Source organism: Paroedura picta, chromosome 3 (assembly GCF_049243985.1).
Source record: "Paroedura picta isolate Pp20150507F chromosome 3, Ppicta_v3.0, whole genome shotgun sequence".
In the NCBI taxonomy this organism is placed as follows: domain Eukaryota; kingdom Metazoa; phylum Chordata; class Lepidosauria; order Squamata; family Gekkonidae; genus Paroedura; species Paroedura picta.
In genome coordinates, this window is record NC_135371.1 from 84,086,703 (window position 1) to 84,110,087 (window position 23,385).

Below are 23,385 nucleotides of genomic sequence, written 5' to 3' on the forward strand. Positions count from 1 at the left end.
CTTCTGCTTCTGTTAGGTCCCTACCATTTTGGTCCCTTATCATACCCATCTTTAAATGAAACGTTCTCTTCATATCTCCAATTTTCTTGAAGAGATCTCTTGTCCTCCCTATTCTATTATTTTCTTCTATTTGTTTGCACTGTTCATTGAAGAAGGAATTCTTATCTCTTCTAGCTATTCTCTGGAAATCTGCATTCAATTGGGTGTAACTTTCTCTTTCTCCCTTACCTTTCACTTCCCTTCTCTCCTCAGGTATTTGTAAAGCTTTTTCAGACAGCCATTTTGCTTTCTTGCATTTTTTTTTGTGGGGGATGGTTTTAGTTGCTACCTCTTGTACAATGTTGCGAACCTCCGTCCATAGTTCTTCAGTCACTCTGTCTATCAGATCTCATTCCTTAAATCTATTTGTCACCTCTACTGTATATTCCTCAGGGATATGATTTAGTTCATACCTGAGTGGCCTAGTGCTTTCCCCTACTTTCTTCAATTTAATCCTAAACTTTGCAACAAGAAGAATCATAGAATCATAGAGTTGGAAGTGGCCATACAGGCCATCTAATCCAACTCCCTGCTTAATGCAGGATCAGCCCAAAGCATCCAAGAAAAGTGTGTATCCAATCTTTGCTTGATGACTGCCAGTGAGGGGGAGCTCACAATCTCCTTAGGCAGCCTATTCCACTGTTGAACTACTCTGACTGTGAATTTTCTCCAGGCTGAACATTCCCAAGTCCCTCAACCTATCTTCATAGGGCTTGGTCCCTTGGCCCCAGATCATCCTCGTCGCTCTCCTCTGTACCCTTTCAATTTTATCTACGTCCTTCTTGAAGTGAGGCCTCCAGAACTGCACACAGTACTCCAGGTGTGGTCTGACCAGTGCCGTATACAATGGGACTATGACAACTTGTGATTTTTATGTGATGCCCCTGTTGATACAGCTCAAAATGGCATTTGCCTTTTTTACCGCTGCATCACACTGCCTGCTCATGTTTAGCTTACAATCCACAAGTACCCCAAGGTCTCGTTCACACACAGGGTTACCTAGAAGCATATCCCCCATCCAGTAGGCATGCTTTTCATTTTTCTGAGGATCTGAACCACAATCGGCTCCTGGTCTTGTTTTTACTGACTGTATAGAACTTCTCCATCTTTGGTTGCAGAACACATAGTCAATCTGATTTCTGTGTTGACTGTCTGGTATTGTCCATGTGTAGAGTTGTCTCTTGGGTTATTGGAAAAGAGTGTTTGCTATGACCATTGTATTCTCTTGACAAAATTCTACCAGCCTGTGCCCTGCTTCATTTTGTACTCCAAGGCCAAACTTGCCTGTTATCCCGGTTATCTTTTGGCTTCCTACTTTAGCATTCCAATCCCCCATGATGATAAGCACATCATTTTTTGGCATTGCTTCTAGAAGGTGTTATAGGGCTTCATAGAACTGATCAACTTCATCCTCTTCAGCAGCAGTGGTTGGGGCATAGACCTGGATTAAAGTGATGTTGAATGGTTTGCCTTGGATTCAAACTGAGATTATTCTGTCATTTTGGGGATTATATTCCAATACTGCTTTTCCTACTCTCTTATTGATTATGAAGGCTATTCCATTTTTTCTGAGAGATTCTTGCCCACAGTAGTATACCTGATGGTCATCTGAATTAAATTCACTCATTCCTGCCCATTTTAGTTCACTGATTGCTAAAATGTCGATATTCAGTCTTGTCATCTCTAGTTTGACCACGTCCAGCTTGCCTTGATTCATGGATCTGACGTTCCAGGTTCCTATGGAATAAAAGCCTTTATAGTATCAGACTGTCTTTTCACCTCCAGTTCCATCGACAACTGAGCGTCCTTTCGGCTTTGGCCCAGTCGCTTCATTCATTCTGGAGCTACTAATACTAGCCGTCTGCTCATCCCCAGTAGCATATTGGACACCTTGCGACCCGAGGGGCTCATCTTCCAACGTCATATCATTTTGCGTTTTGGAGCTGTCCATAGAGTTTTCATGGCAAAGATACTGGAGTGGTTTGCCATTTCCTTCTCCAGTGGATCACCTTTTGTCAGAGCTCTCAGCTATGACCTCTCTGTCTTGGGTGGCCCTGCATGGTATAGCTCATAGCTTCACTGAGCTACGCAAGCCCCTTTGCCACAACAAGGCAGCGATTCTTGAAGGGGATAGAAGGAGTACCTGTAGCTTTAAGAAATAAATGCCCTCATTAGATCTTTCTAGACAAGCAGAACAGTTTTACCAGCATTTCTGGCATGGTTTCTGTTAGTGAAAGACAACGGTTGGGGCCAGGAGCCTTCTCCGTGCTGCTTTGACATTTAACAGAAGATTCATCTTGTCAACAGCTAGTCACACATTACATGATTTACTCAGAACTGGCTGCTTGTTATTGTTCAACAGCCTCCATCCCTAAGAAGCAAATGTGTTGTAGTGATTAGAGTTTCAGACTAGGATCTGGGAGTCCAAGATTTGAATCTGCCATTGCAGCTCACAGGATGACCTTGGGCCAGTCATATAGTCTAATTCTAATTTACCTTGCAGTGTTTTTGTGAAGATATAATTAGGAGAGGAGATTGATATAAGCTGCTTTGGATCTCCATTGGAGAGATAGGAAAAGCACAGATGAAGAAAATATATAATAAAAATAGCTTAAGGTGGGTGACAAATAAAAGTTGGCTGGTGGTTGAAAAGGAGAGAAAGAATCACGAAAAGCTGAGGATATAGGAGTTGTCAGAAGGATGGAAAAGTGTGGGGAAGGAGATACAAGGGGATATGAGGTGTTTCCCACAAGTCCTTGGGAGTTTCCCACTGTGCAACAGGGCCCACCATGGTGGCCAGCATGATGCACCTGGGTCATGGTTTTCCCAGGTGGAGGCTACCAGAACATGGAAAGGCGGGAAAGCAGAAAACAAGGTGGGTAGATAGGTGGGGAGAAAAGAAGGAAATAAAAAAGATACACAACCTTTCAGGTAAAGGAAAGAAAAATACTGGAGGAGGAGAAAATGAGATGTCCCCTGCAAGTCCTCGCAGTTCCCCACTTGTATAACACACCCACTGATGTGAGGAATTTCTACCACAGTGCCAGCAGAGCTGTTACACCAAAAGTACCTATAAAATAGAGAATTTATATATCAACAGTACTGTATTATGGGGAATCACCAGAATCACATGGTGTTCAGAACGCTGGGGTGTCTGAAGAAGCAAAATGTGCAGGAACTGGAATATCTTAATGTGTTAGGGTACTGAAAGGTCTGGAGAGCAGGCATGTATATTTATAATGAAAAGATGGTTGTCTTAGAGTATAGAAAGATAAAAAGAAAGTTGTTTTATGAAGCAGTTTTAAGTTGTGGAGGATACATCTATGGAATAGGAAAGAATTATACCCCGTTTGTCTCAAAATAAGACATACCCATAAAATAAGCCATAGCAGGATTTCTAAGCATTTGCGCAATATACACCATACCTTGAAAATAACTGTGTCCTCAGGGGGAAGAAGTAAAACTGTGGCTGCCGTTTTACTCAGCACAGTGGGTCTTTACCCCCCCCCCCAAACACCAGTCAAGCTGCTGCTCCCCAGAACTGACCAGCAACAAACTGTGGGTCTCTCTCACCCCACACAAACACCTTTGTTGATGAAATTGACTTTTCTAAATACCAGTAAGACATCCCCTGAAAATAAGCCATAGTGTGTCTTCTTGAGGAAAAATAAATATAAGACAGTGTCTTATTTTCAGGGAAACACAGTAGTATTCTGAAGCAGAAGTTTAAAAATGTAGGGTTCTGACTAGCCTTTGTTAATAGGCTGTAATCCAGATGACTGCCACAGTTATATTGCTAGAGAAGACTTTGACAAGATACAGAGTGCATGTACTGATGTGTTTTTCCACCTGGGTGTGGATATTATTTCACACATTTTAATTTTCCTTTTTAGACAGATCAGCAGTACACAACAGGAGTGGCGGAAAATATCAAAAACCTGTAAGCAGTTTTCTTCTATAATATCAGACTTATAGGATTAATTCTTTGGTTTTCCATTAATGTTTCAAATGCTGAACTTTGGAACAAGACCTTGTATAAAAAACCAATGTGCATGCATCAAACGTGCATGCTGGCTAACCTCACTTTCCTCCTTGCCTATTCAAACTGACTGTGAGTCTGCTTCAACCATTAAACCAATCACGGAGTCCATTTATTTCCTCCTCTGTTTCTTAAGGTTGCCAGGGGACTGGTTATTTAGAGCAGCAAAATGTGCTCCGTGGCCTGTGGTCTGTATTTATGCTGCTGGTGAGCTGTGTGGCAGATACTGCTGACTGAGATTTACAGTAGTCCCAGCAACAGTGTTCTTATCACAGCATGGATAGGTGGATAGTAATCAGGCAGCACTGACCTCAGACCAAATTAAGGTCAAATGTAGGCTGCAGGGTTTACTGCCATTCTGGGTGACATCAACATCCCCTCCCAGATGCATTGTACAACATTAGATCATTTCCTCCCTTCATCCCACTCCAGTTCTGCAGCTCTAATTTCTCCAGAGCTCTTGGTTGGCTTAACAGTTAATTTCTGTTGTGGAGCTTTGCAGTATCAGAGTTTTCTCATCAATCATTTGCTGTGGGCTCCCCCCCTCCATGCTTAAGGATTTGGAAAGGAGACTCTGGTGGATTGTTTTTAATTATTTGCAAGCTTGTAAGAGACAGCGGGCAAGAATGAGCAGCATCAGAGCTCTGAGGACAGAAGATTTAGACGATAATGGTAATGTAAGAAGCCCCAACCCAACTTCATTACTTCTCCTGCATTCTGCATGTTGTCTATTAATAGCATCAGCTAAGATCAAGACTTGGAAAAAGGATGGCGTGACCTAATAGCTCAAGTTCTGCTTCCCCCACCATACAGGTGATGAGAGATGGCTACCATAATAGCTAAAGTGGGAATTATTGTGTTTTCAGGGCAAAGAAAGCATTCTGGTCTTGTGTTTTGTCATGTGAAATCAGGCACTTCTCTATGATGCCTTTTGGCCCTGGGCAAAAATACACAGTTAACAGAAGATAATGGGTCTTATTGTGTAATAGACCTTGATGAAATCAGCAGACATTGTCTAAGAAAGTGGGCCTCTGTCAAATGCCTCAGACTTTTCCTTTAACCAGTTTAGTGATTTGATTTTCCCTCCCCCTCGGCTAAAACTGTTTTCTTTATCTCCCTTAAATTAAATAGGCAGAAGTGTAGGGGAGGAGCTTTTGTGAAGGGAATATGCAGTCAAGAAGTACAGTCTTTAGGTGAGGTGGCTTTGAGGAAAAAGCAGTTGTTTCTGTTTCAAGCAGAGCCTCGTTCTTAATAAGAAGCCACAGTTTAAATAGCGCATAAATAGGATTGATTGAAAAGCAGATAAGGTTATCATGGGTTTTTAAAAATGAGGTTGAACAAAGATAGAGCAGCTACTTTTGCTCCTGAATCTGTCTATTCTTGTTGTCTAGTAAGCACTTGCATGAGAGGGGTAAGATTTACTGCAGGACAAAGGATGAAATTGTTTGCAATCAAACCTTGTCAAAATGTATAATGTTCAGATACTTTTTAAAAATGCATATCTTCATGCAATAATGAATATTCACTGTGATTGTATTTACATACACAGAGAAGATAAAACTTGCAGGTTAACTGTATCAGTCTTTTGTTGTTGTTATTAGTTTTATTAACCACCCTCCCTATAAGGCTTGGAATGATATATAGTGTATTACAATTGGCATAACATTTCAATAAAATGATACATAATAGGACATTTATAGCCATCATTCAATTTCTAAACAATTTTCTCAGTTGATAATATCTAATATCTGTCTTAAGTCATTGGCCAATTATATTGACTAATTTTTTTTGGGGGGGGATATGTTCTGAGAGGAGGGGAGGAGCTGTTGGTTCTATTATGTGCACTGGACTCAACTGTATATGCCAGCTTGGCATAGTGGTTAGGAGCACTGGCTGCTAATCTAGCATGCTGGGTTTGATTCCCCATTCCTTTTCCACATGCAGCCAGCAGGGTGACCTTGGGCTCGCCACAGCACTGATGAAGCTGTTCTGACCGAGCAGTGATATCAGGGCTCTTTCAGCCTCACCCCCCTTTCAGCCTCACCCCCCTCACAGGGTGTCTGTTGTGGGGAGAGGAAGGGAAGGCTACTGTAAGCCACTTTGAGAGAGAAAAGCGGCATATAAAAAACAACTCCTCTTATTCTTCTTCTATACCTGGCAGAAAGAGCCTCTTGTGGCGCAGAGTGGTAAGGCAGCCGTCTGAAAGCTTTGCCCATGAGGCTGGGAGTTCAATCCCAGCAGCCGGCTCAAGGTTGACTCAGCCTTCCATCCTTCCGAGGTCGGTAAAATGAGTACCCAGCTTGCTGGGGGGTAAAACGGTAATGACTGGGGAAGGCACTGGCAAACCACCCTGTATTGAGTCTGCCAAGAAAACGCTAGAGGGCGTCACCCCAAGGGTCAGACATGACTCAGTGCTTGCACAGGGGATACCTTTACCTTTATACCTGGCAGAACAGTGCCATCTTACAGGCCCTGTGGAACTGTGATAGTTCCATCAGGGCCTGGGTTTCTGGTGGTAGCATGTTCTATCATGCTAGGGCAGGGTTCAAAAAGCCATGAACCTGGTCGAGACCAGATGTATGTCTTTTGAGTCAGGGATAGACAGTATATTGGCACTTTTTGCAGCTGCTGAAAATGGAACCTCCACAGTGTCCTAGTGAGGATCTGGGCTGACACATTTTGAACCAGTTGCAATTTCCAGGTCAAGACCTATGTAAACTAAGTTACAGTAATCTAGTCTAGAGGTGACTGTTGTATGGATCACTGTGGCAAAGTTTTCTGGGCCTAGGTAGGGTGCTAGTAATTTCACCTGACAGAGTGATAAGTTGTTAATTGCACTCCATCAAGACAGGAGAGTCACACTTCCTCATCTAGTCCCTTCCTACCCAGTCACAGGACCTCTGCCTTTTAGAGGTCCAGCTTCAAGCAGCTCTGCTGGAGCCATTCCAGCACCACCACCAATTGATCTGGGAGGGAATTTGGCCTTCCCACCATAAGCAGGTAGAGCTGGGTGTCATCAGTATATTGCAAACCCCAGGATTAGCTTTGCTAGAGGGCACATAAAGATGTTAAATAACATTGGTCAGAGAAACACGGCCTGAAGTACTCCACACTGGAGTCATATTGGGTCCATATTCCTTCCCAATAGCTACCCTCTGTCCTTAATGTTGGAAAAAGGAGACCAGTCATTTTAAGACTGCCTCCCATATCACATCATCGAGTAGGCAGTGAGCCAAGATCTCATGATCTACTAAGATGAGAGAATTTCCAGGGGGCCTAAAAGAGGCAGTGGTATGCCCACTACTGAAAAAGCCATCTTTAGACTCATGAGAGCCCAACAACCGGCTAACGATCCCTGGCACAAAAGAAGCCTACTTGGCCACAACCAGGGCCAGAGCTTTCTTTGTCCTAGCCCCCACCTGGTGGAATGAACTCCCAGAAGAGATCAGGGCCCTGAGAAAACTAAAAGAATTCCACAGGGCCTGCAAAAGGGAGCTCTTCTGCCAGGCATTTGGTTGAGGCCAACCTAAATCTACAACACAGCTGGGCCCCTGAACCCCCCCTCTCAGCAATCCACATACCTGAACTCAACTATGGACCTGTTGATTGTTACTTTGATAAACAGTTATCTGTTATTGTTCTTACCACTGTTGTACTGTATTATATTTTTTCTGTTGTAGAACAAATTCAGTGTATTGTTTATGTTGTATATGAACCACCCTGAGCCTCAGGGGAGGGCGGTATACAAATATAGTGAGTGAGTGAGTGAGTGAGTGAGTGAGTGAGTGAGTGAGTGAGTGAATGCTGCCATGAAATCTAATAACACGAGCAGAGCTAACCCACCTCAGTCCAGTTGTCCTTCAGCAGGAACAACACAAGTGGCACAAAATAGTGAACAAACTTTTCAGTTCAATGAAACCCCTCTTTGGGCTGCTGATTAATTGCAAGTGAAATTCTTGTAATGATAATGGATAGTCTTTTAACACAGTATGGCATCTATCAGGAGCTGTCTTGATGCCCATTTATTTCTTCCTCAAAGCAAAGATCCAGCCTTGGCTTACTCCACCTTACTGGCGTATGAGGTAATTCATAAGAATCCAGGAAGTTCTTGCAGATGTGATTTCTTGCAGGTGTCATTTCTGAGCCTCTGTCTATTATTTTTGACAATTCTTGGAGAACAGGTGAAGTGCCAGAAGACTGGAGGTAGGCAAATGTTGTCCCCATTTTCAAGAAGGAGAAAAAGGAGGATCCTGGTAACTACCAGCCCGTCAGCTTGATGTCTATAGCTGGCAAAATTTTAGAACAAATCATCAAACAGTCAGTCCTTGAACAGCTAGAGCAGATGACTGTCCGTACTAGGAGTCAACATGGCTTTCTCAAGAACAAGTCATGTCAGACTAACCTTATCTCTTTTTTTGAGAAAGTTACTACCTTGCTAGATCAGGGGAATGGTATGGACATTGTTTACCTTCATTTCAGTATGGCTTTTGATTAGGTTCCACATGATATTCTTATTGACAAGTTGGTAAAATGCGGTATGGATCCTACTACTGTTAGGTAGATTGAGAACTGGTTGACCAATCATTTTCAAAGGGTGCTTCTAAATGGAGGAGTGATAAATGGCATGCCTCAGGGATCTGTACTGGGCCCTGTGTTCCTCAACATATTCATAAATGATTTGGATGATACTAAATGATTTGCATATTATACTAAATTGAGAGGGGTAGCAAACACACCGGAAGACAGAATCAGGATACAGGATGATCTTGACAGGCTAGAAAATTGGGCTAAAATTAATAAAATGAATTTTAATAGTGAAAAAAGTAAAGTTCTGCATTTAGATAGGAAAAACCAAATGCATCAACATAGGATGGGTGAGACTTGTCTTGGCAGTAGTATGTGTGAAAAGGATCTGAGGGTCTTAATAGACCATACATTGAATATGAATCAGCAATGTGACTCAGTAGCTAAAAAGGCAAACGGATTTTGGGTTGTATTAAAAGAAGTCTAGTGTCGAAATCAAATGAGGTGATGTTACCAGTTTACTCTGCTCTGGTTAGTCCTCACTTGGAGTACTGTGTTCAATTTTGGTCACCACAAATGAAGAAAGCAAAACTGGAGCATATTCAGAGGAGGGATACAAAGATGGTGAAGGTTTGGAGACCAAATCATATGAGGAAGGGTTGAGGGAGCTTGGTCTGTTTAGCCTGGAGAGAAGGTAACTAAGAGGTGATATGGTAACCATCCTCAAATACTTGAAGGGCTATCATGGAGAAGATGGAGCAGAGTTGTTTTCTATTGCTCCCAGAGGGTTGGACCAGAACCAGTAGGTTGAAATTAATTCAAAAGAATTTTTGGCTAAATATCTGGAAGACGTTCCTGACAGAGTGGTTCCTCAGTGGAACAGGCTTTCTCGGGAGGTGGTGGATTCTCCTTCTTTGAACGTTTTTAAAGCAGGGGCTAGATAGTCATCTGACAGAAATGCTGATTTAATGGGCAGGAAGGGATGTGCCAGTGTTTGTCTCTTGTGGCCCTTCCTTGCATACCCAGGGAATTGCTAATTGCTGCTGTGGGATGGGAGGTGAATTTCCTCCAGGCCAGGCTGGATTCTAGAGATTATTGGTAGGCATGAAATTGGGGTCACTGTGGGTGGGCAGGTTGTTGTTAATTCCTGCATTGTGAAGAGTGCTGGACTAGATGCCCCTGGAGGTCCCTTCCAACTCTATGATTCTGAGTGTCTGCCTCGAGTACCCATTCTAAAGGTAAAAGGTAGAGTACCCATTCTAAAGGTTTTATTATAGGAAGGTGCTTAGTTTGCAACCTCCAAACAGTTTATGGTTGGCCTCACTACCCACTGGCAGCCATGTTGTGATTGCCCCCCATAACAGCCATTTTGTTTCAGTTTCCAATTTTTTGTTGGCATCTAATCATAGCCAACCTGTGGCAACAACTCGTGGGGTTTTCAAGGCAATAGAATAGATGTTCAAACGTGGTTTGCCATCACCTGCCTCCCCATGGTGACCCTGGTATGCCTTGGTGATGTCCAGTCCAAATAATAACCAGGGCTGGCCTTGCTTAGCTTCCATTATGTAACAAGATCAGACTACCCTGGGCTATCCAGGTCCTGGCAGTGGGCTACATCCATCCTCAAAATACCCAAAGTGCGCCCAGGCTCCACAAGAAGAGGAGTTTGTGCTTTAGTAACTCAGGCAAAATAAAATATTGAAGTGGCCCGACATGACAGAAGATACTAGCACAGTAAGCAAACCCATAACTCTGTGCTTTAAAAATAAAAATCATGCTATAATCTGTGTAAAACAACATTGGATTAATGAGTCATTGCGTTTGAACAAAACCAAAGCCAACTCTTCCCTCTTTCCATATATGTGTATGTGTGTAAACAATTAGAAACAATTTAATAGGGAAATGAAATTGGCTAGCTACCATTCTTCTTGGCAAATTAATTCTAGGAATCCCTAAGGAAGTAAGTGTGCCACAGGGAAAAAGTAACAGATAATTTAAAAAATATTAGGCCTGACATGCACTGCAGAGTGAGGGAGACAATGCCCAGTATACCCAGGCAATCTGACTGGTGGTTTATTTATTTATACTAGTTATATTTATATTCTGACAATTCCAGCACAGCTGGTTTATGAACAGTAAAATGTACAAAATAAAACAATAAAATACCAACCCCACCCTCCCAACCCCCATCAGTCCCCCCCTGACCATTAGTCTGGCTCCAGGGAGAAGGTCAATGGTGCACTGATGGGAGGGAAGATCTCCCCATTCCACCTGGCCGAAACTAAAGGCTTAGCGGAAGAGCTCCATCTTACAGGCCCTGCGGGACTTTACAAGCTCCTGCAGGGCCCTCAGTTTGTCCAGGAGTTAATTCCACCAGGCCAGGTGGAGTTAATGCGGCCAAGAGATCTCTAGCCTGTTTGTCGTCACAGTGCCCAAAGTTCTTTGTGGGGCACTGGGAGTTAGACGGTCCCTATCATTATAGGAAAAAACTTTTCCAACTATTAGTAAGTGGGTTCTGACCAATCACAACATTGAGTCTTCTCAAAGAAATTTAGTTGGGATGGATACTTCTCAAAACTGTATTTTCCAGCCTTCTGACAAATCTGTTCCATTTGATCTGACTGCCCCATGGGACTAGGAAGAAACTAGAGAGTCTGTTGAGGAAATGTTGTTCTTGTTTTAATTACTCTTAGAATTAAACAGTTCTGTTTGCCCTTGGTTCATGAAGTCTGCAAAATGCCCAGTGTAATCTCTCTGCTTCATCATTGATCCTCCCTGCAGTCCCACATGGGGACTGCACGTGAGCACGCATGCCATTAGAGAGGTTTTTACAACTTAAAGCCTCCAGGGCTGCTGCACACAAGAACCATAAAGGTTAGGGATAAAATCAATTTTAGAAAAATATAAACTGTTTATTATAGGAGCTCAAATGTTTAAAAAGCATAAAGGAATATCAATTTGGCACACATAAAACATCTAAGTGCATGCACCAATAATGACAAATAATTTTCTGACCTTGACCTAACACATTTCGATCAAACAGATCTTCATCAGAGGTCAATTGTACAAATGCACACAGATACAATTAACATATTTTTACAATTTTCAACAGGAGGGTGAAAAAACTAATTTAATATGTTATGACTAGTACTGGTCCTGCAAGGTGTTCATAATAGCAGAATTCTCAGCCAGCAAATATTTCTTGTTCCTTCCTTAGATATCAGAGAATCCTACTACGTGCCTCTACTGCCTTCCTGTCTGCTAGTGATTTACCCCCAAAGTACAGAGGGTTAGATCATCAAAGCTTATAACAGAATTATGGGGAAAGTCCTCAAAGTTTCAACACTATCTTCCAGGTTCATTCTGGAAAAATTGGCCATGGCTACATCCTCTGAATTGATGTGCAAGCAGCTCCATTTTTTGGATTCATGTCGTAATGGGTCTGATCCAGGTTGTACTTCCCTCCAGTTCACTGTGCCTCTTCAGAACAAGCTAAAACAACAAAGATTAAGTCCAAGGATAAGAAAAAATGCAGATAAACAACTTATTTCTGTTCATGCTCCCGAGCCTACTCCAACTCTTCAGAAAAAGCCTAGGGCTCTGTGCCTGGGTGTGAGGTCCCCTTTGGTTTTGATCATAGATGGAAAAGTAGAAGCAGGAATACCAGTGGATTAAATTAAATTCCGCATAACTCTGAACCAATTAGATGGCAACGATTCCATGGTATCAGCTTCAGTGTCTTATGTGATGGCCATTACATCCATATGTGATACCTCCAGGTTATCTGAAATAGCAGGATGATAATTTTGCTCATCCCGAGAAAATGAATGTATACCCCTTCCCTCAGCAGGCTCCCTTGTATCCACCTTCAGCTACAGCTTCTTGTAGGCTCTCTCCCATAACTACTGTGCTATTGAATCCAACATATCCAACACTATATTGGATCTGAGTCCAGATGAAAGGGTGGGAATGCCCTCTCTGGCATCTCTCATGGGTGATCCATATGGCCCAGTAATTGGTTCAGCATATGATTCGTGTTTGGCCAATACAGGAAAATTCAAGCCAATGGCTAAATCAGCTGTCACACAGCTCACCCTGCTGTTGAGAGAAGCCTCTCCAGGTATCAACTGTATGGTGGTTTGGGAAGCATTTAAAGGGACCTAGGTCAGTTTAAATCAACGATTCTCAACTTTGACAGCGTGTGTGCATGTGTGTCACGTAAGTGCACAACAATCGAGGCAGAGTGGAGGTGGCCAGTGCCATGATTCCGCTGCCACCAACTCTGCCCTTTCCTTGAGGCGCCCAGGGGCTGGAGGCGGAATGGGATGCTGCAGGCTGGACAACCAGCTGGACAACCACCTGCTGCCACCACCTGCCTCCACCCATCACCATTGCTTGCTGCCGCCACAGGCTGCCACCTTCTCCAGCCGCCAGACGCAGCCTCCACCCTTTCCTTGAGGTGCCTGGGGGCTGGAGGTGGAACGAGGGGCTGTGGGCTGGAGGGGCCATTTGTCCAGCGGGACAACCACCTGCTGCCACCACCCACCTCTGTCTGCCCACTACCACCACTGGTTTAAATGTTTCCAGCCAGCCCTCCCTACACATTGCGGGTATGCAGAGTGGGCAGCAGAGAGACTTGGGGTCTGCTGAGCTGTTTCCTGAGGGGTTGGGGAAGACACCTCAGATCCCAGTCTGCAGCTAGCTCTAGCAGAATGGGGAAGAAAGACACCAGCAAGCAGCTTATCCTAAAGCTCAGCTGCTTGACAGGGTCTTTAAGTGCTTCCCCTGCACAACCCTCTGAAGTTGCAGAGAGGGGAAGCATTTAAAGACTCTGCGATACAGCTGGTACTCAGGATCATCTGCTTGGTGGGGTCTTTTTCCCCCCACACCCCTCAGATACTGCGGAGAGAACCCTCCCTGCAGCATCAGAAAGGTGTAAGAGGGAAACATTTAAAAACCCCACCAGGCAGCTGAGCCTCAGGATGAGTTGCTTGGTGGGATTTTTCTTGATTAGCTAAATCATGAATCAACTGAATCAAGTCTGAATCAATCCAGGCATGTATGATTCAGCTGATTTAAACTGATGGGATGTGCGATTTGACTCTGATAAGCCCCCAAAGTACTCATTTGAGTATTTGGGGGCTTATCCAAACTGCCCATTCCTACTAAGGTTGTTTCCAGGATCCACTTATTCCAGAATATTATTTTGCTCACCTTTTTTAAGGTACTGAGCCATGAAAATAAGCGATTATTCCAGTCCTTAGATGGTAAAAAGGTAAAGGTATCCCCTGTGCAAGCACCGAGTCATGTCTGACCCTTGGGGTGATGCCCTCTAGCGTTTTCATGGCAGACTCAATACGGGGTGGTTTGCCAGTGCCTTCCCCAGTCACTACCGTTTTACCCCCCAGCAGCAAGCTGGGTACTCATTTTACCGACCTCGGAAGGATGGAAGGCTGAGTCAACCTTGAGCCGGCTGCTGGGATTGAACTCCCAACCTCATGGGCAGAGCTTTCAGACTGCATGTCTGCTGCCTTACTACTCTGTGCCATAAGAGGCTCTTCCTTAGATGGTAGAAGGGATTTATTATTTCACCTTAAAAGAACCCTGATGTTCAGTAGGATAATCACTGTTTATATGTTGTGCTAGTCCTAACAGAGACAAAAGGCTTCCTCTCAAATCTTGTCCCAGTGAATTGATTAGGGAATAGTATGGTTTAGTCAAGTTGCCATGCCCACTAACATTCACACACATCTGACTAGAGTTATAGATTCTTTTGCCAACTTTCTTTGAAGAAGTACCTTTCATGGAGATATGCCAAGCTGATACTTGGTTGTCAGCAGACATGTTCATATACCACTATGCTTTGAATCCGAAGCTGAGGTGAGAAGCTCAAGCGCGAAAGGCAGCACTTCATTCACTGTTCAAGTGAAGAGAGCATGCCCCACCACCTGATGAGTAGCTTGCTAGAATCTCCATGTAGGACTGCATAGAAGATTGATGATGAAAACAAAGTTGCTCTAAACTGTAACTATTGATCATTGATCATTCTATGCAGGCACACATACTCTCCCTCCTGCTCCACTGCATGTTCTTGATTCAGCAGTGCTAGAGCAGTGAAAGCACATGGTCCCTGAGTGGGAGCAAGCTTCTGGCTCCAGTGCACAACACCCATGGAGTCTTCTCTAAAAACCTCTCTGATGTTATCCCTCATAGAATCATAGAATCATAGAGTTGGAAGGGGCCATACAGGCCATCTAGTCCAACCCCCTGCTCAACGCAGGAGTAGCCCTAAGCATCCTAAAGCATCCAAGAAAAGTGTGTATCCAACCTTTGCTTGAAGACTGCCAGTGAGGGGGAGCTCACCACCTCCTTAGGCAGCCTATTCCACTGCTGAACTACTCTGACTGTGAAAAATTTTTTCCTGATATCTAGCCTATATCATTGTACTTGAAGTTTAAACCCATTACTGCGTGTCCTCTCCTCTGCAGCCAACAGAAACAGCATCCTGCCCTCCTCCAAGTGACAACCTTTCAAATACTTAAAGAGGGCTATCATGTCCCCTCTCAACCTCCTTTTCTCCAGGCTGAACATTCCCAAGTCCCTCAACCTATCTTCATAGGGCTTGGTCCCTTGGCCCCAGATCATCTTCGTCGCTCACCTCTGTACAGCCCAAAATGGCATTTGCCTTTTTTACCGCTGCATCACACTGCCTGCTCATGTTTAGTTTACAATCCACAAGTACCCCAAGGTCTCGTTCACACACAGTGTTACCTAGAAGCGTATCCCCCATCCAGTAGGCATGCTTTTCATTTTTTTGACCCAGATGCAGAACTTTACACTTATCTTTATTAAATTGCATCTTGTTCTCACTTGCCCATTTTTCCATTGTGTTCAGATCTCGTTGAACTCTGTCTCTATCTTCTGGAGTATTTGCCAGTCCTCCCAATTTGGTGTCATCTGCAAACTTGATGAGTAGTCCCTCCACCCCCTCATCTAGATCATTAATAAATATGTTAAAAAGTACTGGGCCAATCACTGAGCCCTGAGGTACCCCGCTACTCACCTGATGAAACACCATTGACAACAACTCTTTGAGTGCCGTTCTCTAACCAATTCCCTATCCACCTAACTATCTGAAAATCCAGATTGCAGTCCTTCAACTTATCCATCAGAACATCATGGGGAACCTTGTCAAAAGCTTTACTAAAATCCAAGTAAATGACATCAACCGAATTTCCCCGATCCAGCAAACCTGTTACTTGGTCAAAAAAGGAATCTAGGTTGGTCTGGCAGGACCTGTTGGAGACAAATCCATGCTGACTTCCTTGGATCACCAAATTGTCCTCCAGATGTTTGCAGATCGCTCCCTTTAATATCTGCTCCATTATCTTCCCCACAACAGAGGTCAGACTCACTGGTCTGTAGTTTCCCGGGTCATCCTTCCTCCCTTTTTTGAAGATCGGAATAACATTTGCTCTCTTCCAGTCCTCCGAGACATCTCCAGTCCTTAAAGAGGTTCCGAAGATGATGGACAGGGGCTGTGCAAGTTCTCTGGAAAGTTCTTTGAGTACTCTCGGGTGCATTTCATCTGGACCAGGGGATTTGAACTCATCCAGTGCAGCTAAATGCCTCTCGACAACCTCTCTATCCATGTTAACCTGCCACCCAGACACTGTCCTTTGGCTATGGCCATCTCTAGATGTGCCTAAACACCTTGACCTGTGGTAAAAAACAGATGTAAAATAGGCACTAAGCCTTTCTGCTTTTTCTGCATCCTCCGTTAGAGTTTGTCCATCCGCACCCAACAGTGGGCCTATTGCCTCCTTTACTTTACGTTTGGTCCTCACATAACTGAAAAATCTTTTCTTGTTACAAGGGGCTTCCCTGGCCAATCTTAGCTCACTCTCAGCTTTGGCCTTTCTGATGATTGATCTACAGTGTCTAGTAACCTGTAGGTACTCTTCTTTAGAGCTCTGTCCTTCCCTCCATTTCCTGAACATTTTCCTTTTCTTTCTTAGTTCCTCTTGAAGTTCTCTGTTCATCCAAATAGGCTTCTTAGAGCTCCTGCAGTGTTTTCGTCTTTTTGGGATAGTCATTGATTGAGCATGCAATAGCTCTTGTTTGAGTAGCGCCCACCCTTCACATACTCCCTTCCCTTCCAGCATTCTCGTCCATGGTATGCCGCTCATCATGTCTCTGAGTTTATTAAAGTTTGCCCTACGAAAATCCAACATCCGCGTCTGGCTACAAGATTCCTTGGCTCCCCATCTCAAAAGGAATTCTATGAGGACATGGTCACTTCACCCTAGGGTCCCCACCTCCTTCACCTCATCCACCAACTCTTGCCTGTTGGTCAGTATTAAGTCCAGTATGGATGAACCTCTTGGGGGTTCATCTACCATCTATCATCTATCCCTACTCATACATATCCCCATGTGTGCAGAAGATACTTAATGAACAGCAATTACAAGTAAGTGCAACTTTGTTTTCCATGTTGCATCTGCTTAAGTAGGGTGCCACAAGAGACTGAGGGCCAAACTAGATAATACATGTCATGTGACTTGGGTTGGGGATCCCAAGCACTCTGGGGAAGTTATAGGTCCTGTTAAAAAAATATATCTTCAATTTCCTTGAAAACATGAACAGGGAGGTATTTTGAAAAAGGCAACAAATACCCCTGCTGAGGTTCTCTGTAAAACACAATCTTAAAGTACCACCGCTCCTATAGAGGCTTGCCTAGAGCTTTTAGTGTATCCTGGCTCTGTGGTATACCATGATTTTCAGACTCTTAAACACTTCTGTTAGATTACATTTTCCTTTTTATGATGATTGGCTAGCTTTGTTTTCTGTTTCTTAGGTTCCCCAACGAAATACATTCTGGTCTTCTAGAAGTCATTTCCCCTTCTCCACATTTTTATCCAGATTTTTCACGCCTCCGAGAATCTTTTGGTGACCCCAAGGAGAGAGTCAGGTAATACTTGAGGAGATGACTGGTATTCTGAGTGCTTTGCTTTTTAAAGTGAACTTTAAATTTGCTTAGAAGGAAACAAAAGTATGTAAGAAAAATTATTTAATGTATCTATAGGGTACTTTTCCTGAAAAGATTGAATGTCAAATAATATACATAAACATAACATAAAATAAAATATTCTAAGGATACCCTTTCCAGTTTTATTCCTGCTGTGAAGACTGTACACCTTAAAACGTTGACACTTGTTCAGGGGCCACATATGGCTTTTAGATATGCTGCCTCTGACTCTTCCACAGTGTGATACTCTTCTCATATTCCAGGGAAGTGAACAAGGTCTTTGGCCAGTAGGACTTGTGGTTGGCAGATGGTTCTTACCTTGAAACAGCTGCTGCCAGAGTATGCATAGGTTGTGAGCCTCATCCCAGAGATGGGTTTGTCTATCACTCCACCCTATCTCTCTGCAGCCTCTGGGTTCTTATCTCAGCACTACAAAAACTGCCAGTCAGAGAGCAAACCGGCTGGGGAGAAGAGAGAAATAGAACCTCCACAACACCACCGCGCAAAAAAGAATAAAGTTGCCATAGCTTTTTGTACCTTGTTTTGAGCAGGTGTACTTCCCATTCTCCACAGCCAGCTTGTCTTTCTGTGGGTTCTTTGGCAATCAAACTCTCTCCCCCAATGTCCTGTGCCTTATACTGAGAAGAGAGTGGGAAGGCAAAGGGAGAAGACATTTCTCTCAGTTGTGAAACATGTGGTTCACTATAGTTACATACAATATTAATAGTTATTTCTAATATGTTATTGTATGAGCGTGCTTGGTGAGAGATGGGTCTTCTGGTTGCTGCTAATTGTGAGTGTGGCTTGCACTGAGATGCGGAGTGAGTAGCACTGCCTTATGCTCACCTAGCTGACATTTCTTCCTAAAAGGGGGAAAAAACAACCCAGGCTTTCCTGCAGTGGAATTAGAGGTACCAGGAAACATCATTTACAGAAACTACCTTTTTGGAAATGTATGTCACTTGAAGGAAGTTTTAGCAAGGTTCTTCCTAACATTTTGAGGAACCTTTTAATGTTTTGGACACAGGATTAATTGTGGCCTTTTTGTGATTGGTTCCCTCTTCCTTAAATCATTTTGTTGTGGTACCTAATACCCAATCTGAAAAATTTATAAATGTTTGCAGGTTCAAGCAAGTTAGGGACATAAAAAGAGCCCTGCTGGATCAGACCAGTTTTCCATCTCATCCAACATCACACAATGGCCTACCAGTTCCTCTGGATGGCCTGGTCTATATACTGCAGATCAGTCCCCCGGGCCGGAGACAGGTACCGGTCGTAGATCAGTTGGTACCAGGCGGCGGCTCCTCCTCGTCCTCCTCCGTGGCTGCTGCCTCAGGGGGTGCTCTGCCACCAGCTCACCTTTGGTGCTCTCTGGCGGCTGCTATGGCTGGGGCTCTTCCTCGGAGTGGCACTGCGCAGCTGCTGCTGGCAGCGCCCCCCAGCAGGCGGCAGGAAGTCAGGGGCGCCGGAAGGAAAGCAAGCGGAGCAGGGGCTCAGGTGGCGGCAACGTCCCTCAGCAAAAGACTACCCCTCCAGGCCTCAGTAAAATTGTTAAGTGTTGACCGGTCCCCGGTGATAAAAAGGTTGGGGACCACTACTGTAGATAACCCAACACACTAATTGTTGTGTTTTCAGAATTTGGATGTACTTGATTCTGAATGTTCCATAGAATTTGTGTTGTTACTACCTGTAATGTAGCATCTTTCTAGTTGTAGTTTTTCTTTGATTTATAGGTGGAGGACAAAACAGAATCTAGATTACTGCTTTTTAATGATGTATGCACAATCCAAAGGCATTTACTATGTGCAGGTAAGTTTAACATTGGCTGAAGTATGTATTTAATATACCATTGTTGCTCCAAATATGGAGTATGGTGGGTGGATCTTTAAATGAAACACAAAGACCAAAAGCTATGATGTAAAATCAGGAAAAACAGCATTTGATTGTGACCCTTCTAGTTTCTTTATTTTAATAGAAATCATAAGGGACCATTGTAGAAAGGCCCAGCAATTTTGACTCCATCTTTCTGAAGTTAGACCTGAAACTTCCTTGGGGATTTCTGCTTCTGTTGCTACATGAAAACTGCTTGGATTTAGCTAGGAAAAGAAAGGATTATATAAACCTTCTGAAGACTGTTACGAATTAGTTGGCTCAGAAACCAAGCATACTAGCTGTAATGCTCTGTGGTTTGTAAAGAGCGGCACTAACTCTGGACTCGGTCTATATTGCTGCCAGTGCCATGTTGTGCGTGTCGTCTTTTGGAATTGACAGGACCCATTTACATTGCTTGCTTATATAAAATGGCTAGGCAAGTAGCTGCACTATTGGATTATTTTAATATTTATTAACACTATGTTCTGCAAATAATTTACCTTGACTAATTTATGGTTTTATTTTGCTAAAATATAAAGAAGCTGCTGAAAGAGGTTGCTTTTATTTTCCAAAATAATTTTTTTCCTTAGTTTCAGGAGCACCTTCCTTGTTCCTCACTAATTGCATATTCAAAGTTTGTGTTTTTGTTCAGTGGTGTAATGTGTTCTGTTCTGAGGCACTGATGTTTCCTTTGTTGTCTTGTTTGTCTATTTGTTTTATAGCTGGAAGATGATATCGTAGCCAAACCAAACTATCTCAGCACAATGAAAAACTTTGCTCTGCAGCAACCATCAGAAGAATGGATGATCCTGGAGTTCTCTCAGCTTGGGTTTATCGGTAAAAGATCCCTTTTCTCACAGATATTAATTCTTCAACTTGCTACCAGGGACAGTCTGGTCAAAAATATGGTGCTAAAACACATGCCAAAATAGTCTGAGAGGACAAGAAATGTAAAAAAATCCAATCATTCACCTTCAGATACAAAAATAAAAGATAAACTGGTGCTGATTTGTATATTATTTTTGCACAATTTAGAACATACACAATTTAGTCCTAACTAGTGCAAACAGAATGGGTTCCCCATAAGTAAATATTTCTTAGTAGCCCCTTGGGTGCCCCAAGCAGTCACTGGGGTGCAGTGGGATAAACCTCCTGCAAACTATAGCATGCTTTGAGGGAACTGTAGAAAGGATAGAAAATTGGCCTCTCCCCCGCCCCCGCCCCCCCATCACCACCACCGTGAGCAGAAAATGCTTGACTCCAAGTCTGACTGTACTTGGCTCTGCTCACAGAAGGAGGCGGGGGGATTTTTCTTCATTTCCCCTTTCTCATTGCCACCCTTCCTTTTGTTCCTCATGCTATGTTGTAGGGAGACGTGTAGTAGGCAGCTGGAGAAAGGCAAAGGTAGGAAAGTCCAATTTCAGCTAATGCAAGATAGGATGCAGCCCATAGAGCATACAGCAGGGCAAACAGTCTTTGCCTTTTATGTGACATAAATTATTTATGTAGCTTGTTAAACAGATCAAGCATCTTGAGAGACTCTTATCACAGTTTTGAGTGCAGCATGTAGTCCTTGTATATACTTGTCTGTGGAGATGGGAAACATAGGTGCTTAACTACTATAATGCTTTAGTGATTGTAGCTGGAAAAACAACAACAGGAAGAAGAATTGGTTCTTATATGTCGCTTTTCTCTACCAAGAGTTCCCTTCCCTTTCCTCTCCCCACAACAGACACCCTGTGAGGTAGGAGAGGCTGAGAGAGTATTGATATCACTGCACAGTCAAAACAATTTTATCAGTGCTGTGGCAAGCCCAAGGTCACCCAGCTGGTTGCATGTAAGGAAGTGCGGAATCAAACCCGGCTTGCCGATTAGAAGTCCGCACTACACCAAGCTGGCTACACCTTTCTGCCACTCAGTTGGCCAATAATATTAGATGGGATCTGGGAGAAGACCAGTGCATCTGAACTAGGAAATATCCGTATAGAATTATCATGAGGAGCATTGTGCTTTCTTTTTTCTTTTTTTAAGGGAAAGAAAGGGCTCGCAGTTGCTTCCTTGTTGGAAGGGCGGGAATCGCCCAGGCCAATCGGCAGGCGCTTCGTGCTTCGTGCCTGCCGATTGGCCCGGCTGATGGTCTGTCAGGAGGAAGGGGCCAATCAGGCCCCTTCCTCATCACAGACAAAGCCTGCCCTAACTCCTCCCCCAAAGCGCTTAGCGCTTTATTTAGTCCGTGGCGCCCGCACCGCGGGCGTGTTAAGGATAATTCAGTGCATTTATGAATTGTATAATTTTGTTTATCTTTTCTCCCTTTAAATATTGTTTCAGGGAAGATGTTTAAGTCACTGGATCTCAGTCTGATTGTGGAATTTATACTCATGTTCTATAAGGACAAACCCATTGATTGGCTGCTTGATCACATTCTTTGGGTGAAAGTCTGCAATCCAGAGAAAGATGCAGTAAGTCAGTTCCTTATTACAAGAAGTGGTCTCTTTTCATTGTAATAAAGATGTGTCTTTTCATAATAGCTTCCAAAACTACACCAGGTTGCACAAAGGCATTTGCAATGACCAAAAGTTTGTATTGGGTAAATCCATAGTACTTTTTATTAATTATAAAATAAAATTAGTTTGAGTAGATGAGCAACCATGTTGGATCAGAACAATAGTCCACCCAGTGTTATACCTTGTGCCTCATAGTAACCAAGCAGATGCCCCAGAACATTTCCAAAGAGGCCATGGAACTCAAAGTCTCTTCCTGCTATTGGCCCTAGTGTTGGTATTCAGAGGGCCACTGCCTCTGAACATACAAGAACAGTCCTGTCACCATAGTTAATAGCCACTAATGGACCTATACCACTTTGAGTTACTTTCATGGATCCTGTTGCATGAATACCTTCTGTGAATCCATTTAAGTGAATGCCAGCATCCCTTCCTGGATGTTGCTTGGCTGGAGGGAATGTAACTCTATTGTGACTGAAAGCCTTTAATGGTCATTGGACTCTGTCTTGCATGTGGGTATATCACAGGAATCCTAACAGGTGGTTTGCATTGTACTGAGCCACTCAGAATGCCCTACCTAAAAAAAGTATAAGGAGATGTAATAGGAATTCCAAGGAAACATAGAGGGTGTTAGCAGTTCAGCTAAATCTTTTATGTCTTTTTTGACTTGTGTTTTGTTTGTTTGCTTGCTTGTTTGTTTGCAATAAATAGTATTGACTGCACAGGAACAGATGCTGTTTTAGGCTGCCCAGTGGCAGTTCTGTGGTTTTAGGTGGGAAGTCAAGTTCATCTGCAATAGACTAGCTAGATTTGAGTCCAGTAGTAACTTAGAGATCTACAAGATTTGGAGGGTTTTGTGGTACAGTTGAAGAGGGCTAAATACTGTGTTGGGGGATGGTTTAGAATCATAGAATCATAGAGTTGGAACAGGCCATACAGGACATCTAGTCCAACCCCCTGCTGAACGGAGGATCAGCCCAAAGCATTATAAAGCATCCAAGAAAAGTGTGTATCCAACCTTTGCTTGAAGACTGCCAGTGGGGGGAGCCCACCACCTCCTTAGGCAGCCTATTCCACTGCTGAACTACTCTGACTGTGAAAATTTTTTTCCTGATATCTAGCCTATATCGTTGTACTTGTAGTTTAAACCCATTACTGCGTGTCCTCTCCTCTGCAGCCAACGGGAACAGCATCCTGCCCTCCTCCAAATGACAACCTTTCAAATACTTGTCCCCTCTCAACCTGCTTTTCTCCAGGCTGAACATTCCCAAGTCCCTCAACCTATCTTCATAGGGCTTTGGTCCCTTGGCCCCAGATCATCCTCATCGCTCTCCTCTGTACCCTTTCAATTTTATCTACGTCCTTCTTGAAGTGAGGCCTCC

At 43.5% G+C, this 23,385-nt stretch overlaps 1 protein-coding gene across 5 annotated transcripts in view; it reads left to right on the plus strand.

Annotated features, from left to right (window-relative positions):
* MGAT4B (alpha-1,3-mannosyl-glycoprotein 4-beta-N-acetylglucosaminyltransferase B) overlaps positions 1-23,385 on the plus strand; it is a 171,438-nt gene that overhangs the window by 103,984 nt on the left and 44,069 nt on the right. For 4 of the 5 annotated variants that reach the window (XM_077326625.1, XM_077326628.1, XM_077326629.1 and 1 more), the window contains 5 exons: positions 3,933-3,979; positions 17,460-17,573; positions 19,364-19,439; positions 20,225-20,339; positions 21,831-21,961. In XM_077326625.1, coding sequence (XP_077182740.1) covers positions 3,933-3,979; positions 17,460-17,573; positions 19,364-19,439; positions 20,225-20,339; positions 21,831-21,961 — 483 coding nt within the window. The remainder of the gene's footprint in view (positions 1-3,932; positions 3,980-17,459; positions 17,574-19,363; positions 19,440-20,224; positions 20,340-21,830; positions 21,962-23,385) is intronic. The other variant, XM_077326627.1, reaches the window with a different exon arrangement.